Source organism: Camelus ferus, chromosome 31 (genome assembly GCF_009834535.1).
Source record: "Camelus ferus isolate YT-003-E chromosome 31, BCGSAC_Cfer_1.0, whole genome shotgun sequence".
Taxonomy (NCBI): domain Eukaryota; kingdom Metazoa; phylum Chordata; class Mammalia; order Artiodactyla; family Camelidae; genus Camelus; species Camelus ferus.
The window spans coordinates 15564321-15589795 of NC_045726.1; the positions used below are offsets into that span (position 1 = coordinate 15564321).

The 25475-nt window shown below is 58.6% G+C and overlaps 1 protein-coding gene across 2 annotated transcripts in view; it reads left to right on the forward strand.

Annotated features, from left to right (window-relative positions):
* LZTS1 (leucine zipper tumor suppressor 1) overlaps positions 1 to 13888 on the forward strand; it is a 48457-nt gene extending 34569 nt beyond the window's left edge. Inside the window, exons 2-4 of one of the 2 annotated variants that reach the window (XM_032470771.1) lie at positions 5291 to 5767; positions 6945 to 7742; positions 10163 to 13888. In XM_032470771.1, the coding sequence (XP_032326662.1) occupies positions 5423 to 5767; positions 6945 to 7742; positions 10163 to 10810 (1791 nt within the window). In that variant the 5' untranslated portion in view covers positions 5291 to 5422 and the 3' untranslated portion in view covers positions 10811 to 13888. The remainder of the gene's footprint in view (positions 1 to 5290; positions 5768 to 6944; positions 7743 to 10162) is intronic. The other variant, XM_032470772.1, reaches the window with a different exon arrangement.
* Positions 13889 to 25475: the final 11587 nt, after the last annotated feature.

Genomic DNA, 25475 nt, shown 5'->3' on the forward strand with positions numbered 1-25475 from the left:
ACATTGCTGGGCGGTTACTGAGGACACACCCCGATGGGTGTGTTCTGGTGTGGGCACCCCCCGCCCTCGCCCTCGGTGCTGGAGGAGGCTGCCTCAGGGCGCAGGCACGGCTCCCCCAGCTCCATCGCACAGCTGGTGCCCAGTGGGTGCACTGGGTGGAGGCACCTGATGGGAAAGTACCCGGCAGAGCACGGGGATGCCCCACTGCCTGGCGTGGGCGGTCCTGGGGAGGGAACTAGGGGATGGAGATGAGGCGGGCATGAGGGAGGGAGAGAAGGCAGGGAGCACGAGGGGGAACGGCCTGGGCTGGGAAGGCGGGAGGTGGCTGGAGGCTGAGCATCCCAACCTTGTGGGTGACCTCCCCAGGCTGGCAGTGGGGACACAAGGTGGGCGCCTGTGGATCCTCCTCCTCCCCAGCCCCGAAGTCGGAGTTTGGTGTGGGCAAGGCCATAGCGACTTCTCCCCATGGTGTGCGATGGGAGGGTGAGTAGCATTATTTCTCCCCTTCCTGAGACAGACCTCTTTTCAACTCCCTGCCTCTACCTCCCTATTCCAGAAAGAGCCATCGGAGGGATGTGTCACCCTGGCGTGAGCCCTGGTTCGCGCTGGGAAGGAGGGGGCAGAGTGGACGGGGAGGGGCAGCTGCCGTGGGGGGAGCAGCAGCTCAGAACCCGGGGCTTCCCCAGGATTCTGTGGCCCTGGCCTGTCCGGGGCAGCGGCCCCCACGTGGGGAGACATCACATGGGGAAATGGGGTAGGTGACGCTGGTTCCAGGGGCATCTCCTGACTCCCCTGGGGCCAGATTCTGAGAAGTATACAGTAGAGGGGTCCTTTTCTGTTTTGGGCTGTTTTTCTCTTTTCCTTTCTTCTCAAGACCTGCAGTCTGACTCTCACGGGATTTCTTCTGTAGCATCAGTGGAGGTTACGCAGAAGGTCACGGCGATGTGCCCAGCGTGAGGCGCTCTGCCTCCTTTGCTTTTTCCCCTGCGGTCCTTCTCGCCTCTTCCTTTCCCCTTCTTGGATCGCCGAGATCTGTGTGGCGGCTCCCTTTCACCCCACGGATGTACTCCCGGCCAGTGGGGTTTGTTTCCCAGGAGTGACAACGAGCCCTTCCCCTGTGCTTCCTGAGGGCAGAGACAGCAAGGCTGGCGGGGGCGGGCGGGGAGGCCTAGGGTCTGGGAGCGCGGATGCATCACAGCCAGGCTTTCTGTGATGCGCTCTCCAAGTTGAAAACCGAACAAGTCTAGACACTTAAAGGTAATTAGTGTGGCTTCAGGTGGATCTGGGGATAATCTCAGACTTCAAAGCGCCTCTGTGTGTTGAGACGTGGGGAGTGGAGAGTGAGGGCTCGGGGCTAAGGGACAGGAATGCACTCAGAGGATCAGAGCCAGCATCCTTCACCTGTTCCTCGCCCTGGCTCCCAGCATCACTGGTCTCCTTGCTCTCGGTCCCCTAGGGCCCAGCACAGTGCTTGGGCTTCGCACATCATCCAGCTGCTGCTCGGATGAATGGAGGAGCTCACCTGTACCCAAAGCCTTATTGTCTCTGCCCAAGAGGGAAATGATGCTACGGCTGGAGGCCACGGAAAGTTACCCCTGACCATCCCCCACCCTCCGCCAGGCTTTCTCTCTGCCAGCCCTGGGGACTGACTGGCTATCCAGGCCAGGACCCCCCACATTCTGAGCCTCACCTACAGTCCCCAGCAGTCTGCTCTCCCAGCGAGACAATGGAATCTGGGTCTGGGTTCAAATCCCACCTTGGTCACTGGCCAACTGAATGACAAGGGCCAAGTCATCTAACCTCTGAGTTGTTGCCTCATTTGCCTCTAGAGCTGAAATTCTGGGGGAGAGATACAATAAGCACATTGAAAAATAAGATCATTAAAGGGTAAAGCAAGTGTCAGGAAGGAAATAAACAGGTGGGGCCAACAGAAATGGGGGACGTGGGTTTTTTCCCAAGGGTAGCCAGAGAAGGTCGCCTGGCGAAGGTGAGATTTGAACTGAAAACTAAGGGATGAGAAAGGGAAATCTGTGTGCGGAGGGAAGAGGGTTGTTGGTGGAGGTGGCAGCTGGCGGGAAAGTGCCTGGCTGGGTGGGAGAAGGCTTGGTGCCTTCAAGCGACAGGAAGAAACGAGTGGGGCTGTCATTGCAGTGGTGAGACTGGAGCGGTGGGCAAAACCAGGGCCTGCCGGCGCCTACAGGACTTAGGGGGGCGTCTGCTCTACTCCAAGGACTGGTGGGGGGAGCTTCGGAAAGCTTTCACCAGGGGGCGTGATGCCGTGACCCCCCAGATGCTTAAGACGAACAGATTGAGCAAAGACAAATTTGGATCCTGTCTCAAGGTCCCAGTGACAGGAGAGAGCAATGCAGCCGGAGAGCTGCAAACAGATTAATTTAAAGTCTGCCCGGTGCTCTGGTTCTGCTCCAGCTGTCATATGCTTCTTGAAAACCCCCTGGTCTTGGCCGTCTGTTGACCTCGCCCTCCCCTGGACAGCACCTGCCATGGGCCAAGCAGTGCACTTGGCTTCTGTGAGTCCACTTCTCCCTCACCCCCATCCGGTGAACTTGCTCTGATTTCCATCTTGCAAGCAGGGAAACCTCAGAGGTTCATTTTCAAATTGAAATCTGTCTGATTCTAGAGCCAGCGGTCTTATCTTAGCCACAATGCCCGTGTGCACACCCACAGCTGTGTCACTGGACGGGGAGAAGGCCAGTCGCCCGCTGCCCAGTTCGTACAGAACGTGCAGGGAGCAGGAGAGTCTTTTGGCCCAAACGAGCTTCCCTCCAAGGGGGCAGCAGTGGAGTATTTGCCTCATGGGACCTGGAGGTCTCAGTTAAGCAAGAGATGGAGGGCCTGGGGCCTGAAAAACACATTCTGTCACTGTCAGCTGTTGGATGAGCAGAAACTCCATGCTTGTACGTCACGCTGCCAGGGGATGGGGCCCCAGGATGTCGCGTTTGGAAGGGAGAGAGTTAGTTCTGGAAAATGAGATGTGACCCCTGAAAGTTGGGCAGGGATGACGAACGCTGGAGAGAGCAAGGAGGGTAAGATAAATCACAGAAACCGCAGAAAACACTTCCCATTTATTGAGTGCCCACTATGTACGAGGCTTTCAATAAATGCACCGACCTATTCTCTTACGGTGGTACCCAGCAAACGGCTCGTAATGACCCTACGAGGCATCACTGTGTTTCCCTGATTCTAAGAGGCCGTCCGTTTAATAAAAGCTTTGCATCGAAACGCATGCGTTGTGCTTGCACAGTGATGTTTTGTTGTGCTGTGCTTTTACAATCAGAATACAGAATGTATTTATTCGTAACATAACCACCTTATTCCTCAAGATGACAGTGCAAGGTGGAATCTAAGCCTTCACGATCAGTCTGCAGTCTTCTGGCTCCCTCAGCCAGGTCTGTACGCCCTCGTCACCCACCTGGGACGTCTTGCACCCCTCTGGGATTGACAGGGTGACTCAGGGCAGAGTAAAGAGGGCAGGATTCCTTCTGCATTTCCTGCTTTATTAAACTTGTAGTCCCCCCCCCCTTTAATTGGATTATCTATCATTCTTCGAATGACTGAAAAAGACCCCTCACCATGCATGACACCCACACAGCCTTTCCTAGAGCTGAAGAATCACGTGACCCACCCAGGGCATTCCTCTGTCTGCTGATTAGGCAAGGTCGTTTTCAGCACTGATTATAAGAGGCATTCCTATCACTTTAAAAAACATTTTAAAGTATGTCTTAGAACTCGTGTGTGGAACTGAAGGTTCAAGATGCTGAAGAGTTTGCCTCACACATCATAGCTGGTGGGGGGAGCGTAACTGGGAATCCAGTTCAAGGGTACAGTTGTTTCTCTCCCCTTTTCCTCATGAACCCTCTCCAGTCAGGCCTTTCTTCCCATCACCCCACCAAAACTGCTCTCGTCAAGATCACTGGTGCCTCCACATGGCCTAATCCACTGACCGGTTCCCAGCCGCCGTCTTCCTTCAGCGGCATTCAAGGCCACCATCCGCATCCTCGCCTTGCGTGGGTCTCCTGCACCTGCCAGAGCCTTCTCAGTGTCTGTTCCTCATTCTCCTCACCTTCCTGACCCCCGAGAACCAGTCCCCACGCGTGTCTTGTCTTCCTGCCCTTGCTTTCGTCTGGTCTCAAGGCTGGCCTCTACGCACAGACAGCTTATACGTGCAAATCTGCCGCTCCCACCGCTCCGCACCCATCATGCTGCCTGCTCGCCACCGTTCCACGGATGTCTAATGGGCTTTGCAAACCGAACGTCCCAACTCAAACTCCTATCTCCCACCCCCACCTCATCCCACGCCAACTCCCGCTGTGGTCTTTTGCGTCTCAGTAAATGGCAACTTACTTCTTCTAGCTGCATGGATGAAAAGCACTGGGGTCATCCTGGACTCCTCTTTCACTCTCTGCATCCAGTCCTTTAACAAATCCTACCCGCTCGACCTTAAAATTACATCTTAAAATGGAATCCATAGCTCCCACCTTGGCTCAGCCATGTCACTCCCCTGCGGTCACTGGACCACCACTTCTACTCAGGCCATTCAGTGGCCCCCTTTCCACCAGCAGCCAGGGTGACCCCAGCATAAGGCAGATCTCGCTGTCAGCAGCTTAAAGCCATCTGGGGCTTCTTATCTCAATCAGACTAAAAGCCAAAATTCTGACTTCTCCATCCCCCGTGCCCCCCATTGCTAACTCCCCTCCAGCCAGACCCGTCTTCTTGCTGGTCTCATATGCGCCAAGCACCCTCCACGCAGGGACTCAGGGCTTTGCACTTGGGGCTGCTTCTGAGCATCTTCCCTCTGCCCCCAGGTTTCCACGTGGCTTGCTCCCTCATATTCTGAAGTTCTCTTCCTGTGATACCCAACAGAGAGCCCTCCCTCAGACTCCCTGCAGAAAATAACCACCTCCCAGAACTGCATCCAACCCTCTCTGCTTTATCCCCCCACCCCCCCGTAGCACATGATCCCTTGAGGTCGGACACATGGATCTGGTTTTAGCTTGTCCACACTACACGGAACACGAGCCCTGCTGAGCACGGGGAATGCACCCCTGCATCCCAGTGCTGGGAAGAGTGCCTTTCCAAAGACGGGGGCTCCCCGTGAGTGTGTGCTGAACTGCACACAAAGGGAGAATGAGTGTGGAGCCCGGTCACAGAGCAGGGCTGAGCTCCCGTGAAGAGAGATGTGCACATCTCTGCTGCCCGAACCTAGCGGTCGGAATGCCTAGGTCACCAGCGGGGACCGTCCCAGCCCGACTTCTGCTTGTGTCTCTTCCAGGTCGAGGCTCTCCCGGGCTCCATGAGGCTTCTGCTATGACCACAGTCTCCTCGTGGAGCCAGGACTGCCCCTTGCTGCCACAGCCTCGCCGGGTCCCCGCGCCGCCCTGCCTGTCACTGGCCCCGTGTCACCATGGGCAGTGTCAGTAGCCTTATCTCTGGCCACGGCTTCCACGGCAAGCACTGCCGGGCCTCACAGTACAAGCTGCGGAAGTCCTCCCACCTCAAGAAACTCAATCGGTACTCAGACGGGCTCCTGAGGTTTGGCTTCTCCCAGGACTCGGGTCATGGCAAGTCCAGCTCCAAGATGGGCAAGAGCGAAGACTTCTTCTACATCAAGGTCAGCCAGAAGGCCCGGGGCTCCCACCGCCCCGATTACACTGCACTGTCCAGTGCGGACGTAGGGGGCCAGGCCGGGGTGGACTTCGACCCGTCCACCCCGCCAAAGCTCATGCCCTTCTCCAATCAGCTAGAAGTGGTAAGCGGGGTCTGTGGTGGGGCTGGGTGGGTGGGAAAGGCAGGAGGGAGCACCCGGGCTGGAGCGGGTTGGTGGGGGTTTAAACGCTGCCATCTCCGCGAGGCAGGGCGATGTGGTGAGAGCAGGAATGCTCAGCCACGGCAGAGAGCAGAGGTTGGACGAGGAAATGGGCGCGTGGGTCAGTCCTCAGGTGCAGAAGTCCTGGGTGAGCCCTTAGCAAAGATCAAAGCAGATGTGAAAGCTTTTCTGAGCTCCACTGGAATTACCAAGGCAGGGCCAACAGCGTCCCCAAGCACGTGGGAGGGACGGGGACTCAATCACTGCCTGGAGGAGCAGGTGGAGAGCTGCCTGCTGGTCCCACTCGTGGACTCACGGAGGTGGCCTTTCCCCTCCTCTGCTGCTCTGGTGGGGCAGCAGCTCCTGCTCAAGCTGGCCCCGAAGTCTCTTTGGCTGGGTAAGGACTGAGTTTGGTACCATCATCAGTCTACAGGGATGGGGACAAAGGGTCCTGTGTACTCAGAAATCCCTGCTGGCAGCTCAAACTCCCGTGGGTCCCACCAGCGACCACTGAAAACATTGCTCCTATTCAGTGCCCTGGCCCCATCCCAGGGGAGGACTCTGTGGAGCTGATAAGCTCAGGAAACAGCCCCATATGTCTGTGCAGGGCTCTAGGCTTTTCAAAGTAAAGGGCTTGTAAACTGAAGCCCTCTACCAATGAAAATGACAACCGTGGGGAAAAGACTGTTACTTCAAGCGATCCCTCCAGCCCTTTGAGGAGGCCACGATCAGCGTTCTTGCCCCCAGACCACTGGAAGGGGCAGCAAAGGTGAAAAAAGGACAGCACATCCAGCGTCCTTAGCTGCACCCCACGGAGCCCCAGACCAGAACCCTGGCACCTGTGGGTGGGGGGCTGGGTCTTAGCCAGAGAACCTCAAAGGGCTGTTTACCATCTCGGAACAAGCTGGTGACAGGCTAGTGGTTCAAAAACAAAGGTGCCTTGTGATTCTTAGAGATCTCCAGGCTCAGAGAGAGATTCGCCACCTTCCGCTCCTTCAGAGCAAACGGGGAGGTTGCGGTGGCCCCCAACCAGGAAGGTGCCACGTGGTGGGCACATACACCCGACCAGGGCCATGTTGGGGGAGACAATGGGGTCCCTATGGCTGTTTTCCCCCCCCAGGGCTCAGAGAAGGGGGCAGTGAGACCCACAGCGTTCAAGCCGGTGCTGCCGCGGTCCGGAGCCATCCTCCACTCATCCCCCGAGAGCGCCGGCCACCAGCTGCACCCTGCGCCCCCGGACAAGCCCAAGGAGCAGGAGCTGAAGCCCGGCCTGTGCTCCGGGGCGCTGTCCGACTCCGGCCGGAACTCCATGTCCAGCCTGCCCACGCACAGCACCAGCAGCAGCTACCAGCTGGACCCGCTGGTCACCCCCGTGGGGCCCGCCAGCCGCTTCGGGGGCTCGGCTCACAACATCACCCAGGGCCTCATCCTCCAGGACAGCAACATGGTGAGCCTCAAGGCCCTGTCTTTCTCCGACGGGGGGAGCAAGCTGGCCCACCCCAGCAAGGCGGACAAGGGCCCCGCCTGCGTCCGCTCCCCCATCTCCACGGACCAGTGCACCATCCAGGAGCTGGAGCAGAAGCTGCTGGAGAGGGAGGACGAGCTCCAGAAGCTGCACCGCAGCTTCGAGGGGAGGGAGCTGGCCGCCGGCCAGGCCTACGAGGAGCGGCCACGGCGCTGCCCGGATGAGCCGGAGGGGCTGGAGCCCAGGGGCAAGCTGAAGGCTGCCTCCCAGAAGAGCCAGCGCGCCCAGCAGGCGCTGCACCTGCAGGTGCTCCAGCTCCAGCAGGAGAAGCGGCAGCTGCGCCAGGAGCTCGAGAGCCTCATGAAGGAGCAGGACCTGCTGGAGACCAAGCTCAGGTCCTACGAGAGGGAGAAAACCAGCTTCGCGCCCGCGCTGGAGGAGACGCAGTGGGAGGTGAGGCCAGCGGGTGGGCGGTGGCTTGGTCCCCCAGCATCCCCAGCCCCTTCTCCAGGTCCTCCTCTGGGTTCCGGGCAGATGCCCGGGCAAACTGGGCTGAAGTGCCGGCTTCGTGACCCCAAGGAGGGGCTCCCGGGGTCACCGCGCTGGGGGTGCACTTAGTCTGGGCGTCCTCCTCCCCCCCACCGCGGTGCCTCATGGCCAGAGTTGAATTTACTGTCAGAGTCATTGTCCGAGAAGCTGGAATAGGAGAACTGGGTCCCAGCCGGGCTCTCGGGTGGCTGCCTCACTGCCTCTGCTCACAGAGGCTCAGCGGGAGCACAGGACACCCCGAGTTCACGCTGCTCCCAGAGCCCACGGGAGAGTGTGGGGTTCATCCCTGACTTTGGAGGGAAGGGGATCCACCAGGCCTCAGGGACGGAACTGGCCACTCCTCACAGAAGTGCAAGCGGGGCTTCTACTTGGTGGGCTGAGATGGACACAGAGAGCAAGAAGAAAAGGGCTCACGTCTGCACGCACACACTCACTCAGACACACCAGGAAGCGGGGCGTCTGGGCCTGGCCTGGCCTGGCTGGCGAACCTACTTGCTTTTCTCACTTGAGAGGCCCCTGGAGGGAGGCGGTGAGGGGACCAGCAGGGGCGCGCGCATGGCATTCACCCCAAAGACTCCTGCCCTGGGAAGGGGCTGCGGACTCACTGTGTCTGGTCAGACCAGCACCCAGGTGGGGTGTTCACACTGGAGCTACCGGTACTTGTCCTGGAAATCTGAGTGACAGGGGTTATCCGGGGTAGAGGAAAAGGATCATTTTGTGGACGAGGTGGACGAGGGCAGCAGGCAGGCGGGAAGGGAGAGTCACTTCCTGTTTGCCGGGTTTCCCGAAGAGGAGAGGGCCTTCCTCAGCCGTGGGACCAGCGCCTTCCTCTTCCCCATTGATGAAGGCTCAGCAGACCCTTCCCCAGCCAGTCCTCAGCCAGGGCCAGGGGACCCTCAGGGCGTCTCAGACGTCAGCCAGGGCCGGCATGGCGTATCCCTCCTTGTTGTCCGACCCGGAGCTAAGCTGGACCTTGCTGCGACCTCATTCCCAGGCTGTCCTGTCAGGCTATATACTAAAACAAAACAAAACAAAAAGAAATATTCACAGTAACACAGAAATATATTCCAAACATTTATTATAATAATAGTAATTCATAGAGTGTTTGTTAAGTCCGGGCCCCAGGTTCTTCCATCTAATCCTTCCCACAGCCTATAAAGTCGGTACAATTACTAATCCTCAGTTTTCAGTTGAGGACACGGAGGCACAGAGAGCAGTTTTAAAAGCAAACGGCTCGTCTGATGCCTTGCCAAGGTCACCTCATAACAGGTATCAGAGCCCGCTGGGATCCCAAGAGTCAGGCCCAGAGTTCACAGTTTTAATCACTACGCTGTATTGCTACCAAGCTGATGGATCTGGGATCCGTTTAGGTCCAGTCAGGATTCAAAGCCAGGCCCAGGCCTCAGCCGCGGCTCTGCACCCTCTCCATGAACAAATACTGGCTTGGCCTTGGGAAGGCATCCTCCGTCCCCGCCAAGCATCGTGGGCGGGGCTATACGTGCTTCCTGGGTCGTTCATGAGAGCAAGGGGCGGGTTCTACCCCGAGAGCAGAAGTGAGGAATGTCACGGTAGCCTCCGGTCTTCTCCCGAGAATCCAGGCTGTTGGGGGCCCAGGCCCTGGCCTGCATTCAGGCCAGCTCTCCCACCGGCCAGCAGGAAACGCTCCAGTGACACAGCCAGCCAGACCGGCCTCGGACTTCAGCTGAGCCACGTGACCCCAAATGGCCAAGACCTCAGAGACACGTGGATCTGAGTCCGTGCCGTTGGCTTTATTGGCTGCTCTTGGCCGACTTTGGACGGGGAGTAAGAGTGGAAATGGTGGAGGAGCGGGGCAGCAGGAGAACCCGTTGGCTCATCATCTGGCAGATTCCAACGGGGCGCTGTCTCTGAGCCAGGCTGCTCGCAGGGTGCGGCCGTGATTGGGTGAGTGTAGTCTTTGGCCCAGGAGGGAGGAGCGGACGGCGGGCTGTGTGCAGGGGTGAGGCCAGAGGGTGCCGGCGTAAACACGGACGATGGGAATCTGGCGGACTCCGAAGTCAGTATCATTGACGTTAATGTGGATGGTGGCGCTACCAGCCGTGGGCAGGGTAAACCCCAGATCCCTGATTTACGCAGAGCCAAAGGTTTGGGAACCGCTTGCGATTCAGACTCTTGAGTCGGGGGCGAGGCTGGCGTGTGGACAGACCCAGGCAGACGGGAAAGAGCCTCCCAGAGGGGCTGGGCTTTCTTGGGCACCATTCTTTCAGGCGGCCGGATGCGGCTTCCCCCGACGCTGACTCACCTCTCGGCCCTCTCTCTCCCCGCCTCGCTCCGCCCCGCGGCAGGTGTGCCAGAAGTCCGGCGAGATCTCGCTCCTGAAGCAGCAGCTGAAGGAGTCCCAGACGGAGATCAACGCCAAGGCCAGTGAGATCCTCAACCTGAGGGCACAGCTGAAGGACACGCGGGGCAAGCTGGAGGGCCTGGAGCTGAGGACGCAGGACCTGGAGGGCGCCCTGCGCACCAAGGGCCTGGAGCTGGAGGTCTGCGAGAACGAGCTGCAGCGCAAGAAGAACGAGGCGGAGCTCCTGCGGGAGAAGGTGAACCTGCTGGAGCAGGAGCTGCGGGAGCTGCGGGCCCAGGCCGCCCTGCAGCGGGGCCGGGAGGCCGCCGCCGCCGCCGCCCCCGAGGACGTGCCCGCCCTGCAGCGGGAGCTGGAGCGGCTGCGCGCTGAGCTGAAGGAGGCGCGGCAGGGCCACGACCAGATGTCCTCAGGCTTCCAGCACGAGCGGCTGGTGTGGCGGGAGGAGAAGGAGAAGGTGATCCAGTACCAGAAGCAGCTGCAGCAGAGCTACCTGGCCATGTACCAGCGGAACCAGCGCCTGGAGAAGACGCTGCAGCAGCTGGCCCGCGGGGACGGCGCCGGGGAGCCCTTTGAGATTGACCTGGAGGGGGCGGACATCCCCTACGAGGACATCATCGCCACCGAGATCTGAGGGGCCTCCCGGGAGGGGGCCGGGGGCCGGCCTCGGGGGGCAGGGGTGCTGAGCCCCTGTCAGCGAGGGACCCCTCCCCATCTCCCTGCTCAGGCCTCTCTGAGAGAAGCCCAGACCTGGGAGCCTCGGGGGGAGGGGAGGGGGGAAGAGGGGCTGCAACCTGGCCTCTCTCCACTTGTCCCAAGTCCCCGCGCTCAGCATCCCTGCAGCCTACCAGACCTCTAGCTTTGCCAAGAGATGAGTTGTGGGATCTCCATCATTCGGTTAAGGGCTCCCTAAACCTTGGCCTTTGTTCAGATACTTAGAGATGCCCTTTTCCCAGGAATGGTGGCGACTGCCGTCAAGGCCAGTGGCCTCCCCAGGACGGAACCCCCCTTCCACCGCTCTTCCCACAGCCTCTTTCCCCCCAACCCCAGGACACACTGGGATGCCTTGGGAATAGAATTCAGCCACTTGTGAGCAGAAGCTTGGGAACCCGACCCGGTCATACCCCGAGCCGTTTTCCCCCGGCCACAGAGGTGTAGGGGTTGCAGTGGGGTGTGGGGACCCTGGCAGGTTGCAGAAAGGAGGGAAGAACTGGGGCCGCCCGGGAGTGTCTAGACTCAGCAAGACCCAGAGAGGGTCTGAGGGAGAAGCCAGGCGGTAACAGTCAGGCCTGGAGGTGAGCAGGGTCAGCAGCCTGTGGACGGCTGGTGGCCTTCGACCTCCACAACCACTCTTCTTAAAGCCATAGACCCAAGGTTCTGGGGTGGATGCTGAGAAGGAGAGATTGAGGGCGTCATGACACAGAGAGGGTGTGACTTCCAGCTGTCCCCAGGGGAGCCTCCAGATCTGTCCTCGTGGGACCCGAGGTGGGAATTTCCCCACCTGGGTCAAGCTGACCAGAGGCGACTCTGATTTGTTTTTCTTTCCCGAGAACCAAGCCTTTGCTTGGATCCAGAATAACCTGTGTCCACTGAGATGGCGCAGGGTGGTCTGGGCATCCCCCGCTTCGCCCGCAGCTCCAGCCCGCTGCCCGCTATTCCCTTTCTCACCTCCAGGGCTCAGCGGAGACGGACTTTACAGGTCAGGGAGGGGGCCCCGAGTGCCAGTGGCCAAAGAGAGTAAGAGACACCAACGCAGCCTCTGAACAGCTCCAGGGTCCCCAGCTGACCCCCCTCCACTTGCAGCCCCACGGGAGCCCCTTGTCAAGGACCCAGGGTGCCTGCTGTGGGCGGGGCCAGGGCCTGCAGGAGGCTGAGCTTCTGAAGATGTGCGGACGTGGGGAGAAGTGGTTTCCTCAGTTGCTTGGATCAGGGAATTTTCTCTTCTTTTTCTTTCTTCTTTCTCCTTCCTTGTCTTTCCAGAAGCACGCCAGATCTCACAGGCAGCCGGGCTGTTCCATGTTCTATTTTTGACTCTAGCCACAGCTGCTGTTCTTAGGGCAGCCAGCCCTTGCTGGATTCCTGGGCCTCATGCCTGCGTGCTGAGAGGGGTTCACCAGGGTGGGAGGGACAAGAAAGTCTGGGGACACGGCAGTCCCAGACCAGGGCCCCCAGTTCTGCCTCTCCGACTGACTGCTGGCCCTCAGCACCCCGGGTGGGAGTGGAGAGCACCTTCTCCTCCTGCCCCTGCCCCTCCAGGGCCACCACATCCCTTCCCTGAGCCTGGGCTGAGGGCAGGGCCGCCTCCCCTGCTGTTGGCTCTGCCTTCCGGTCCCCGTGTTAAGTTGCGCCTGTCCTGCCTTCGTGTGACAGAGGAGCTTTTCTGGAATTTCAAGCCATTACCCTTAGTCTTTAGCTAGATTTAGACCTGAAATTGACAGGTCAAGAGTCCCCTTCCTGCCTGGAGGCCAGTACCCTCCACCGGCCACATGCAAACCCCCAAGTCAAAGATGACCCACTCCCTGTGCCACGGCCCTCGGTCCCTCCATCTCCACCGGCCTGTGCCTTGTTTGAGTCCTTCCTTCCAGGGAGACTGCCCCATGGGATAGAGAAAGGGGCAGCTTCCCCCTCCCCAGGCTGGACCCCCCTCCTCCCCCCGCCAAAGAGCGGCCAAAGCCCCGTGCTCTACCCTCAAGACCACGCCTGCAAAGAGGTGGGTGCTAAGCCTGGGGGAGGGCACGGAGGGGCAAAGCGGCTCCGCCATGGTGTGACCCTTCCCTGCCCCCTGCCGCATCCCTGCCCAGGCCCAAGGGTGGCGGCCCCAGAGTACAACAGTGTCCTGTAACTTAGCGACATTGCCGCCCGCCCTGTGGTTTTTCTTCCCTTCCCTGTGCGAAAACCTCCCTGCTATTCCCGGACCTTGCCAAACCCAGCCTCTCTGGATGGAGGCTCTGAGCAGCAGAGGCTGAGCTAGGGGGACCGGGGGAGTCGGCCACGCGGGCCTCCAGGCAGGCGGCCTGGCCCAGGGCCAGCAGGAGCGCGCCGCCCCTCCCTCTGAGCTCTGCTGCCGGCTTCCTCTGCTCCCCAAAGGATGATGAAATGTCCCGCTGTCTGCAAAGTGACAGTGGCATCCGCACCACCTCACCACAGAGGGGACTCTGCCCCTGGGCCCTGGAGTGACCAGACTCTCACGTGGTACCCGCCTGGGGTTTCTCCTCCGGCCACTGTGTCCGGCTAACTCCTGCCGGGCACACTCGGCCCCCGTGTGCACTGAGCTCCGTGGGGACCAGGGCGCTGCCTCTCCCCTGAGCCTCCGCCCCTGCTCTCATCCCGGCCCAGGCTGGGCCGTCCCCTGGGTGAGAGGGGTGCCCGGGGGAAGCCAGGCGGGGCTGCTGGAGCGGCAGCTGTGGGAGAGGGCTTCCCCTGCGGGAGGCTGTGCCCCTGTGTGCGCGGAGGCTGCCGCCTCCTCCGGGGTCTACCTCCTGCGCGGCCTCTGCCTTCGGAGCGCGAAGCCCCGGCTGAGGCTGGCTGCGGATGGACTGGCGTTTGGAAAAATATGTACAGAGTTATTTTTTCTCTTGGCTGTGTCTTGTTGTTTGGTTTGCTCTGCTTCTGACAGCTTTATTTTATTTTTGATGCCCCCTTTTGGCCATGTAAACTATTTCTGGTAATTTTATGTTTTTATTTATGAATAAAGGATGCCATTTCTCACGCCCTCCCACGCTACCATTCTTCCCCAGGCTGTGGCGTGGCGGCTCCTTGGGGGCCTCTGCATTTGGAACAAGATGACGTCCGTCCCCACCAACGGAGGAGGCGGGGTCAGTCTTGATGAGGGCTGGTGAGAAAGCAGGGGCCTGGACCCCAGGTGGACTTCCAGCTGCTCCCCGCCCCTCCGCAGCCCTGTGACTTCTCTGTGTATGGGCCCTAGCAGACCCTGAGGAAGGGGGAAAGGAGACCAGGGCCATGGTCCTCTGCAAAGGTAGAGGGTCCTTTCCTAAAGGCACCCCACACACACCAGGCCCAGCTTCAGGCCTCCGTGCCTCCCTCCTCCAGCTGCTCACCTCACCAGCCAGCTCCTTGGCCTACTGCATATGGCCTCTTTGGCAGGAGACCAGAGTGGCTATTGTTGTCACTACCCTGGGGCCTCCCAGTGGCCATCTGTCCAGCCTTCTCCGTGCCAACCTGCCTTGTTCACCTCGACAAGCGTTCCCTCCTGTTCTGGGATCAGATCCGAGGCTCAAAGGGCTTTTCTGCTCAGGTGGCAGGAGACAGAAGGGACGTGTAAAGAGGGAATGAAAACCACAAGGCCGTCTGTGGAACACATGAGGGGGTAGCTACGTGCCTACGGGAGAGATCGGGGTCTCCGGGAAGCTGGTAGGTGGGGGAGGGGGGCCTTGGCAGCAAGGGTGGGGCGTAAGAGGAGTATGGAGGAGAGGAAAGAAAAGGGGCAGGCATTCGCACAGCCAAGGCCTACCCGTCTGTCCTCACGGGTGATGGAAGCAGCACCAGAGACAGGCTGGGGGAGGGGGTGGAGTGGACAGCGTGCCATGAGCCTTCAGAGCCCAAGGAGGGTCGGGCCACCAGGCAGGGACAAGCCCACATCCAAGCCAAGGCCCCAGCACTGGGGCAAAGGGCCATGTGAGGCCTGGGGTGACCCTTCTTCCTCCTGGCTGGGCCCACGGCTGGCCGGCTGCGACACTGGTGACACACACTGGAACATGCCTGCCCCTCACCGTCCTGTGTGGTCCCCTGACCTGCAGTCCAGGAGGCCCAGGACTCACCCAAACCAGTCAAAGTCAGCAGAAGCGACACTCCCCCAGTTCCAGCCTAAGCTCAGACGGCAGCCTAACCCTGGCGGCGTCCTCTTTTATACTCCTGGGGGCCCTGAGCTGCTGTGTGAGAAGTCCCTCAAGCTAGCTGGAGAGACCCCATGGACCACGGGGTTGGGGGGTCCTGGTGAGCCAGTGACCAGCTGAGCCAGTGGCCAGGATCCAGCTGACCCCCGTGGAGCAGGGATTTGCTCCCCCTCCCCTCTTCAGCCCTTCCCGAATTTTGACCGTGAGCACATCAAATGGCAGCGTTTTTAAGCCACTTAATAAATTTGGGGTGATTGATTATGTGGCATAGAAAAGGATTAAGCCCCTCTCCATCTACAGGGCTGGGGGGCTCTAGAAAATCGGGGTGCCTGAAAAGGGGCAGGGCCGTGGGAAGACGGTGGCCGGAGGGGCAGCGAAGTGGAGAGCAAAGGCTTGCCTACCCCACTTGTTCTGGAGCACTGTCAAGGCTGCAAGCCTTCCGTGAGTCCTGGACCTACTTTTTATTTTAGGGAAAAAAAAAAAAAAAACAGAACAAAAAGGAATATATATATACAGAGAGAGGGGGAGAGAGGCTCTCGTTCCCCTGAGAACAGGCAGCGCCGGCCTCCCCTCGCCGGCACCCGGAGCCCGTCCCAGGGTCTCACGGAGCCGTGGTCAGACCGCGTGGGCGGTGCCGGCCAGGAGGGAGGCCGACCAGCGATCCTCCCCAAGCAGGCCCCGCAGCAGGTGTTCTCTGAATTTATAGGAGGAAGGTCATGCCACCCCAGATTTCTCCCCAGCCCAGGCTTCACAAGGCCTGAAATATCACCATTGCATTTATTCATGGATGCGTGCATGTACTTACGCCATCCCACACTTGCTGGGAGCGCCTACTCAATGCCAAGCTCTGTTCTGGAGGCCAGAAATAGTACAGGGGTGAACAGAAGCAGTTTCTCCTGATGGAGCTCACTAACGTGTAAGTCAGGTGACAGTCTATTCCGAGAGAGGCGATGAAGGAAGTGACCGGGACATGAAGCCGTGGTGCACAGGTGGTGCTGTATCTGGAAGGGTGGGAGTGGGGACTGGCCCAGGGAAACAAGACTGGAGAACCAAAAGATCCCCGCATGTCACCATTTTGGGGGACTGTGCCTGGTCCTTTCCCACCTTGGCATCCTCTTCACCCCAAGTTCACTCTCTCAGAAAACTCACCTTCTTTGGGGGCCCCAGCGGATCTCTTCTTGGCTGGCAGCTCACAGCACTCCTGTCACCTCAGCTTGTCCCCTTACTGCTCGCTGACCCTCTCAGATGGCAGCCCTGAGCATCCTGTAACCGCGCCTTCCTCTCCCTCGAAACAGCCCCGCCCAGCACTTCCCGCGAGTTCCCCTGAGAAGCCGGAAGCATAACACATTGTTCTTCCACACGCAAAAACTGCAAACAAAATCTGGGGAAACGGCAGAACCCTTGCATAGATGCTAAAGGTAAAATCACATCTTGCCATGTAACCTGATAGGGAAATGTTCAGCTTTAATTAACTTACCCATCTATACATTGTTTTCCCTTGGTCTGTTTGTTTTGGTGGGAGGGGTCTGCCTCGCTGGGTCCCCGAGCAGAAGTTTATTCGTCCGACTGCATAATCTAGATCATTTTCCCGTGATGTCTCTCGCACACCAATCTCTTCTTGCCGTTGGAGCATCACTGACGCCCCCCCCCCAGCCTTTCCAGCATCCTGTCTATCCAATCAGATCCTAGATCCTGTAGAATCTACTCCTTAAGGCCTCCTCCCTGCCTCTTTTCTTCCAAGATCTACTCACCCAGCTGAGGTCATCCAGAGAATCACAGAACACCCAAGACATCTTAGACATCTTCTGATTCCACCCACCCCACTTTTACAGATGTGCAAGAGACAGACCAGAGAGGAGAGAGGACTTTCTCAAGGTCACACAGCTAGTGAAAGATGAAGCTAGTGACCTTGACAACTCTCAGATCCCTGCTGGTTTCTTTGCCCCGACTCTGGTCCATCAAACCCGTTGACACACAGCATTCAGGCTTGCTCCGCGCCCCATCCCCCACCGCCCAGGGCTGTGCCCACCGTGCCCTTCCCATGCTCAGAACCTTCAGGGGCTCCCCACTAACCTCAGAAGAAAGTCCGGTCCCTTCAGCTGGCTTCAAGTCCCTGCACTTCATGGTTCCACCTCAGCAAACCTGACTCCAACCACGGTCAAAGCGTCATCCCCAGAACATCACATCCACCACCAACAGGAGCTCAACACACACAGAGACGTTCCTCCTGGCGTCACAATCTTTATGAAAAAACAGAAACGCACCCTGCTGACCAGTCCTATGTGCCACCCTGAGATCCGGCTGTGGGAGCCTCGATGGGAGGCAGCACGGCAAGCGGTCAAGTGCAGACTCCGAGCTGCCGGAGTTCACCGCCAGACTCCACCGCTGCTGAGCTGTGTGATGTCGGGTAAGTGACTTAACCTCCCTGTGCTCCAGAGGGTTGTTTGGACAAATAGACGAGATGATGCCCTGTCAAAGTTGGCTCAAGTGTTGCTCTTATTTTTATTACTGTTCCCATAATTATGATTATTAGTTAATATAGTGTCATTGCTTCAAGCTGTGATAAACGACAGTGGTACCCGGGCTCCAGCAGCCTCAGCCAAGCCGCACTCCCTGGGGAAACGCTGACTTTATTCTGGCCAGCTGTCTCCCCCCCCCCCCAGCTTTTTCTTCCCAGCTCTCGACTCCAGAAGGCTGGCTTGTGGGGGAAAGGTCCTGGGAGAGAGGGCGCAGCTGGAGTAAGACAGGAACAAAGAGGGATTTGCCAGGGGTGTGATGGAGCCGGCCGGGGCCCCAGCCAGCCGGTGGCACTGACCGAAGCCCGGTGGCACTGCAGGGAGCCACTTAGAGTCCAGTTCGCCACCTCCCCCGGTGCAGCCTCTCCTCTCTCACGGCCCCTCCCCTCTTTCCGCCCTGCACACATGTATGCACGGGCACACACACGGGCACACACGCAGTCCCCACCGCATCCTCCCTTCTCCCCTGGCCCCCCCACTGCCTTGACTATGGTTAATTGAGTGGTACGGAGGCTCACAATGGCTTTTGCAATCAGTGACAGGTGAGGCTAATTAAATTCCTCACACCAAAAATAACACGCCGATTTGCCCGCCAGGATCCATCACCCAACGTCACCCTCCCGGGCTGCAGGGCCGAGATGAGGCCGGAGCCGGAGGGATCCAGGCCCAAGGGAACCTTGGCTTGATTGCTTCTTCCAGGCAGGAGGGTGGGCAGAGCAGAGCAGGCTGCGGGCTGGGGACGAGGGGGTGCTGTCCACATCAAGAAGGGAAGTAACCGGTTACTGGGCTGGGGGCTGGATGCCCTCCCAAACCCGCACTGCATTCACCCCTCACAGCAGCCCATTTTACCTACGAAAAGGCTGTGGCCCAGAGAGGCCAGGTCCCCCAGCGCGTGAGGCCTGACAGTGGGCCACCGCCCGGGCCCCCGCTCTAACCCGAGGCTGCCTCCTCCTCCCACCCCTATGACGGCCCCGGACCCCGTGGTCAGGTCGCTGGCAGCCCATGGAGGGCTGTGTTCAGAGCCCCTCTTCCCCGCCTCCCCTCAAGCAGGCCGTTCCTTCACAGGGTCCTGAAATCCCCCCCTTAGCCATGCACATCCTTTGGCTGAGCTTCCAGAAGTAGGAATATCCCAGGAGAGGTGACCCCCTGAGGACATGAATGAGTTCCTGGAGCATTTCCCCAACTGGAGAAAAGTAGGGTGCCGTGAGATTGCTGGGCTCCGGGAGGGGGCAGGCAGGTGGGCTGGGTGCAGCGAGGGGGCAGGGGTGGGCAGAGGATGGTCAGCTGCTCAAGGTCCCCTTGCTTTGCTCCCCGGCTCCCATCCGAGGGGCTAAGGTTCTCAGGGCCACCGTCCCGCGGCCCCTGCAAACGCCCGTCTGGGCAGCCTGGAGCTTGGCCTGCTCCAGGCCCCGCTTTGGTTTCCACCAGCCTGGAGGAGGGGGCCGCCCACCCTGGGATTAGCCTAGAAGGAGCCTCAGGACCACTTGTCCAAGCCCCTCATGTACAGACAGGCAGCCCAAGGGAGCCAGGCCTGCCCACAGAAAGAAGAAACAGGAGGGGTCTAAGCACCCCTGCCCGCCCTCCGGTCCCCCTGGCCTCCTGCACCCGCTTCCCCGGCCCGGCCCCCGTGAAAGCAAATGCTTTCCAGGGAAGTTCTGGCTCTGGCTCCCATCTGGCTGGGGCTCAAACACTATACTTAGAAAGCGGGAGGGGCCACAGCGATGCCAACTGGCCAGCTCCAAACGAGAGCTGGCACCCCAGAAAGACACGGCTATGGGAAAACCGGAGTAAAACCCCAGCCCGAGGTCTGTCTTTCCCAATCCGGTCACCACCTCCCGCCTCCTGCTTCCTGAGCCCGGGAAAAGCAAAGTGTTCTCAAGGCTGAATTTCCCAGAGCCATCTTTAACATATCTTGGTTTCATAGGGTATTTCTACGTCCAGATTCCCAAAAGGCATCACTGTGTCAGAAAAGGAAAAAGCCTGTTCAGCAAATTTACTTTTCTTACACACACAACACAGAGGGTAATCCAGTGGGGGGAAAAAGACAGTTATCCCTTTCTCCAGTTTCTGGATATTCTTAAGGTTGATGTTGAAAATTAGGGCTGGGAAGGTGTGTGTACGTGTGAGTGTGTATGTGGGTGTGGGTGGGAAGGGGCTGAAGGGGGCTTCCCCGGGGGAAAGGCTATGCATTTCGTCCATCTCACCCCGACCCCTCACCAGCGCACAGTTCAACCTCCAGAGAGTGGCTCTGACACAGGTGACGTTCCCAGGAGGCTGACTCCAAGACAGAGATGCTCAGGCATCTCCGGAGGAATCTCTTGGCAACACGGCGGGGAAGGAAGCCGGCAGGACCGCGTGGAGGGAGGACTTACTTCCCCGTGAGGCTCTGCTGATGCTCACCCAGGCTGGGGCGAGAGGGCTGGGCTTTTACACCTGTTCCCCATCCTGGGGAGCCATGCGGCTGTGACCCAGGAGGCTTGCCGCAGAGAGGGACTCAGCTGAGAGTTGCAGCCACTACACTCCGGACAGGTGGGGCGATGAGTCTCGCCCTGGAGGGGGGATCTGGGCCACCCACCGTGGCTTCCCCCACGACACCATGCTCCTTCCTCTCCCTCTCCTCGCCCCTCCTCTCTGCACCCTCATTACTGCCCGCCCTCACCTCTGAACCCTGCACCACCAACCAAAGCCTCAGAGAGGGGGGCTCCATCCTCGCCACCGCAGCCTGGAAGCCCTCATGGACGCCACCAAGATCAAGCCAGGAGTCCCGGGCAGAGCTCAAGTGCGGGTGGATATTCACAAAGCCCCTCGTCCCGTCTCCAAAACACAACTGCATAGATGCTCAGTGATGCTCACCGCCAAGGACCACATTTGTTTACGAATCTGGGTCAATTACAGAGGAGAGATGGACCAATGGTTGACTATGCCCAATGTGCCAGATGACAGACACTTTTAAGGACTCCTGGGATGTCCCCAGCGAATCTTCAGTGGTGAAACTCTAAGCAGGTGGAGGAATTGGGGCCGGCGATGGAAGGAGGGCTTGGGGCGTGCTGTGCTGTGTCGCTCTGAGGGATTCCCAAGAGCCAGTCCGCCAGTTCAGATGGAGGAGACCTCCAGGCAGGGGTCCCTGAGGCTGGCTGGGCCCCTCCTTGGCTACAGCGGGTGATCAGTGGAGGCCCCTGGATGGGAGGGTCCGACTTCCCGCGAGGCTCCATGGCCAGTTCCCCAGATGACCTTGAGCAAATGCCTTAACCTCCGAGGGCCCGGCTCCCCCACCCCCAGGCCGTGGTGATCTGGAGGGGACCTGGTGAAGGCTCTCGTCCTCAGTCTGCCTGGTGAGGCCATCCCAGGCAGTAAATGACAGAGGAAGTGGCCACTTCCAGACCATTGTGCTGTACACAGAGGAGAGGGAAACGGCGGGGAAACAAGGCCAGACAATGGCAAGGCCGGCCCGGGGAGGGCTGAGGTCATTCAACAGCCTAATGAGGCTCACAGACACCATGAAGGCTGCTGCAGCGTCCCGGGAAGGAGGCGGGGCAGGACCCCCCTGCTTTGTGTCCCCAGGAGACCAGGCACAGTCACGGGCTCTCCTTCCTCTCAAGCGGTGAGAGGCAGGGGGCCCGTGACTCCAGAAAAAGGAAGGCATGCTGGCTCCGTGGCTGCAGGTCCACGTCCCCCAGGACCCCTGCTATGAGATGTGCCATCCCCACTTCACAGGCACCCTGAATGGCTGGGACAATGCCAAGGGTCACCCGCATGGCTGGTGACTACTGGAACACTGTCTCTTGGTCCCACTCGGTCGTCTCTCCGTCTCGCCACTCCAACCTGCATCTCCGGAGGCCATCGGGACAGGCAAGGAGAACCTCTACCTGTGACAGCCTCCCCCTCAGGCCCCCGCAGGAAGCTGGCAGCATCTGCCGGCCCGAGTGAGGGTGAGGGGGGCTGGATAGCCCAGTCCCTGGAATGCTGATGGCCAGTCTCTGAAAGGGGAAGACCAAGGAGGAGGGCAGTTCTGTCGCGACTGGGGGCCTCAGTTGTGGGTGGGGATAAAGCCTTACCCATTAACTCACCCGCCACCGGGGGTGGGTGGGGTCTTACAGGACACAGTGTTACCCGAAAACTGGGTTCGCCTCTTGGTGGGTGTCGAACCCCAAGACAACCAAGGCAAAGAGGAAGGATTTATTACTCGCAGCGCGTGAGAACAGAGAATCTTTCCCAAAGCAGCCTCTCTATACCTGAAACTGACACTGTAAATCCACTACAGTTCAATAAAACGTAAGAATTAAATAAACGAACAAACAAAATACCCAAAGCAGCGGCTCTTCAAACAGCAAAATTGGGGAACTTTGACGCTAAGGGTACAGGCATATTCATGAAGGGGCTTGAACAGAGGAAAATTCAGCATCAGACTGGAGCAAATGCTGACAGAGACCAAGACTTACTTGATTGAAGTCAGGAGGGTGAGGAAAGGTCCGCCTCATCCTTCCATCCTCCACCTGGCGGGGCCCTGGTTCCTGCATGACTCAAAGATAAGCACCAGACTTACGTATATTCTCTGGGGAGGAACGAGGACCCCGTTTTATCGCTGAACTATTGTTTCTTGACTGCATTTCCTCACTTTCCTTAAGATTCCTAATTACTGAGACCTGTTCAAGGGCAGGCACTGTGGCCAGGCTTAGGTTACAAAATGATTTAGGCCCCAGATGATTTCTCTTATGTCAAGAAAGCCGTGCCTGGAATACTACTCAGCCAGAAAAAAGAACGAACTAATGCCATTTGCAGCAACATGGATAGGCCTGGAGATCATCATTTTAAGTGAAATAAGCTAGAAAGAGAAAGAAAAATACCATATGCTATCACTTATATGTGGAATCTTAAAAAAAATGACACAAATGAACTTATTTATAAAACAGAAACAAACTCACAGACATAGAAAACAAACTTACGGTTACCAAGGATGGGTAGGGGGTGGGAAGGGATAAAATAGGAGTTCAAGATTTGCAGATACTATTATATATAAAAATAGATAAACAAGTTTCTTCTGTCTAGCACAGATAGTCAATATCTTGTAGTAACCTCTAATGGAAAAGAATATAAAAACGAATACATGTACATGTGTGCATGACTGAAACATTATGCTGCACAACAGAAACTGGCACAATGTAAAATGACTACAATTTTAAAACAAGTTAAAAAAAAAAAAAGAAAGCCGTGCCTGGTTCTCATTCTCCGGGACCCCCTACCCTCTCTGCTTACAACAGCATTTACAGCATGCAAAGACCCTCACGCCTGGGGTTGACAGGGGGTTCCTGTCCCACTTCACAGAGGCTGACCAAGACAGCAGCTTTTTAGCAGTGGGGACAGAACTGATGTCAGGATCTGTGCCCTGGGCCAGGCCAGGTCTTGCGTCCCGAGGCCTGGGAGGAGTTGCACACGTCTTCCTCCGTGGTCTCCTCCAGGTCATGAGCTTCTTGCGGGCGCCAGTTCCTTTCACCTCCCTCCCCCCACCCACCCACCACAGAAGCCAAAGCCAGTCACCCTTGCTGAGCAGAGAGGAGGGGCCAGAGGGAGGGACACACCCTGTTCCCGGAGGAGACACACACAGGGAGTAATGACCAGGCTGACTCTGCAAACAGCAAGGGAGCCCCGGGGGAGGGGGCAGGGGGAGAGGAGGTCGGTTTGGGTGGAGGAGGGGTGATTCTGCTTCTAGGCCAGTTTTGTTTCCATTTCATCCTGTGGTTTCAGGGCCCTGGACACACCGCCATGACCGCGGGGCTGAATTCTGGGGCGGGGGGCCGCGGGCTGGTCTCCCCCAGCCGCAGCACACTGCTGGGTGTTCCACTGAGGTCCTCCGGACCCTTTGCCGAGAAGTGTGGCCGGTGAACAGCAGTCCTCCCGGCCTGCCTCCTCTTTCGTTAAATAGGGATGGTAGCCAGTTGAAAGAAATGAATGACGGCAGTCCTTTTCAACTCGGGAGGTGGGGCATGATTTTGTCCCCACAAAGGACAACTGGCCACATCTAGAGACTGCTATTGTCACAACTGGGCAGGGAGTGGGGGGTGCACAGGACTGGCAGCCAGGGACACCCTGTTAAGTACCAGACACACAGGACAACCCCTCACAACAAAAGGATGGTTTTGCCCCAAATGTCAGTAATGCGGAGGTTGAGAAACCCTGAATTAGAGCCATGATCAACACGGAGTCTTACAGTAAAGGTTAAGATAATTCATCATAAAAAAAAAACAAAACAGCTCAGTGGTAGAGCACGTGCTTAGCATGCACGATGTTCTGGGTTCAACTCCCAGTACCTCCAGTAAAATAAAATAAAATAAAATAAATAAAATGATAAATTAAATAAAATAAACAAACCTAATTACCCCCCACCCCACAATAAAGGGGATGGGCCCCGGCCCCTGTCTCCCGGCCTCCGCTGGCCCCGGCGAGTGCCTGGCTTCGGGCAGCATCGCTGCCCCTCTGCCTGCAGCTGCCCCCGCCCCTGGCTGCCCCCTCCCCTGTGCCTCTCTGTCTCTCTCCTCTTCTTACAGGGACACCAGGCATACTGGATTAGAGCCCCGTCTCACTGTAACTAATTACATCTGTTGTGAACCTGTCTCCAAGTACGTTCACGTTCCGGGTACCTGGGGGTCAGGACGTCAACGTGTCTCTGGGGGACACGATTCACCCCGTAAAGAGGGGTATCCGGAGAACTGAGAATTTTTTTTTTTTTTTTTTACATTTTGGCCCCAACTTTTTTTTTTAACGTTTTTTATTGATTTATAATCATTTTACAATGTTGTGTCAAATTCCAGTGTTCAGCACTAAGGGCGTCTGACACCAGAGCCCCTGAGCCCGCGCGGCCCGGGGACAGACCCCGCCAGGAGGGGCGCTGCGGGACGGGACGGGGGTCCCTGGGAGGGCCTGGCGGGGTGGGAGGGGGGCTGTAACCCCTCCTCCGGGCGGTTTGCCCGCCCTCGTGTTAAGAGGAGGGTGGGCCCAGGTGGGCAACTCACTCAGAGCAACTCGATTTTCCCCGGAAGAGACCCCGGTCCCAAAAGGGGCGAAGGGGGCCCGACCCCCTTTGAAGTGCAAATGCGGCCCCGCGGCAGCACCGGGGCCTCGCAGCTGCCGCGCCGGCCGCCCCCGCCGGAAGCGCGCCCCCGCCGGCTGCTCCCGCGCCCCCGGGCGCCCCCCCCCGGGCGCCCCCCCCCCCCCCGGGCTGAAGTCGGGCGGCGGAGGGGCCGGCCGGGCAGCCCCGCCGTCACCACTTAGCGGGAAGGGGAATTGGGGGAGCCGAGTGTGGCCTGCGCCGGGCGGCAGCTGCGTCCCGCGTCCACGTTCGCTTAGATACCTGCTGTCCCCGCTGGGCGGGGGGGGGGGGGGGCCTTTGTTTCACTGGCAGCTGACTTTCAGGCAGCCCTGGGGACGTCTGGTTTGGTGGTTTTGATGAGAAGCAGTGAGTGAGCTTGCTAACAAAGAGTTTCGGAGCTCCTGTGGGGACGGCGGGGGGTCCCATCTGGCTGCTCCAGTGACCGCGTGTGGCTCCACCAGGACCACAGCCTGCACCCAACACAAGGAGGTTCTGCTCAGAAAGCCGGGACTTGGGAATCAAAGCAGGTGGGGTGACTGCTGAGGGTGCTCAGCCTCCCGGGGGCTTTGGGCAAATTGTGTAACGCAAGCCTCAGTTTTCTCATCTGGAAAAGGGACTCTTGATGCCTCTTGAGGCGGTCGTTTGGGGTGGGCATGAGAAAGTGTAGGTGAAGCTCAGATCGATGATATTTTAACAGGCTCTTTCCCCACTAGGACCCAAGGGGCCTCGGGAAAGTTGAGTCCCAGCACCGCCTCCTGGCAGGAGGCTAAATGAGGTGAGAGAAACAGCCTCAGGGCCATCTTTGGTGCTGAGACCACGTGAGAAATGACTGCTCCCTTCCTTCTT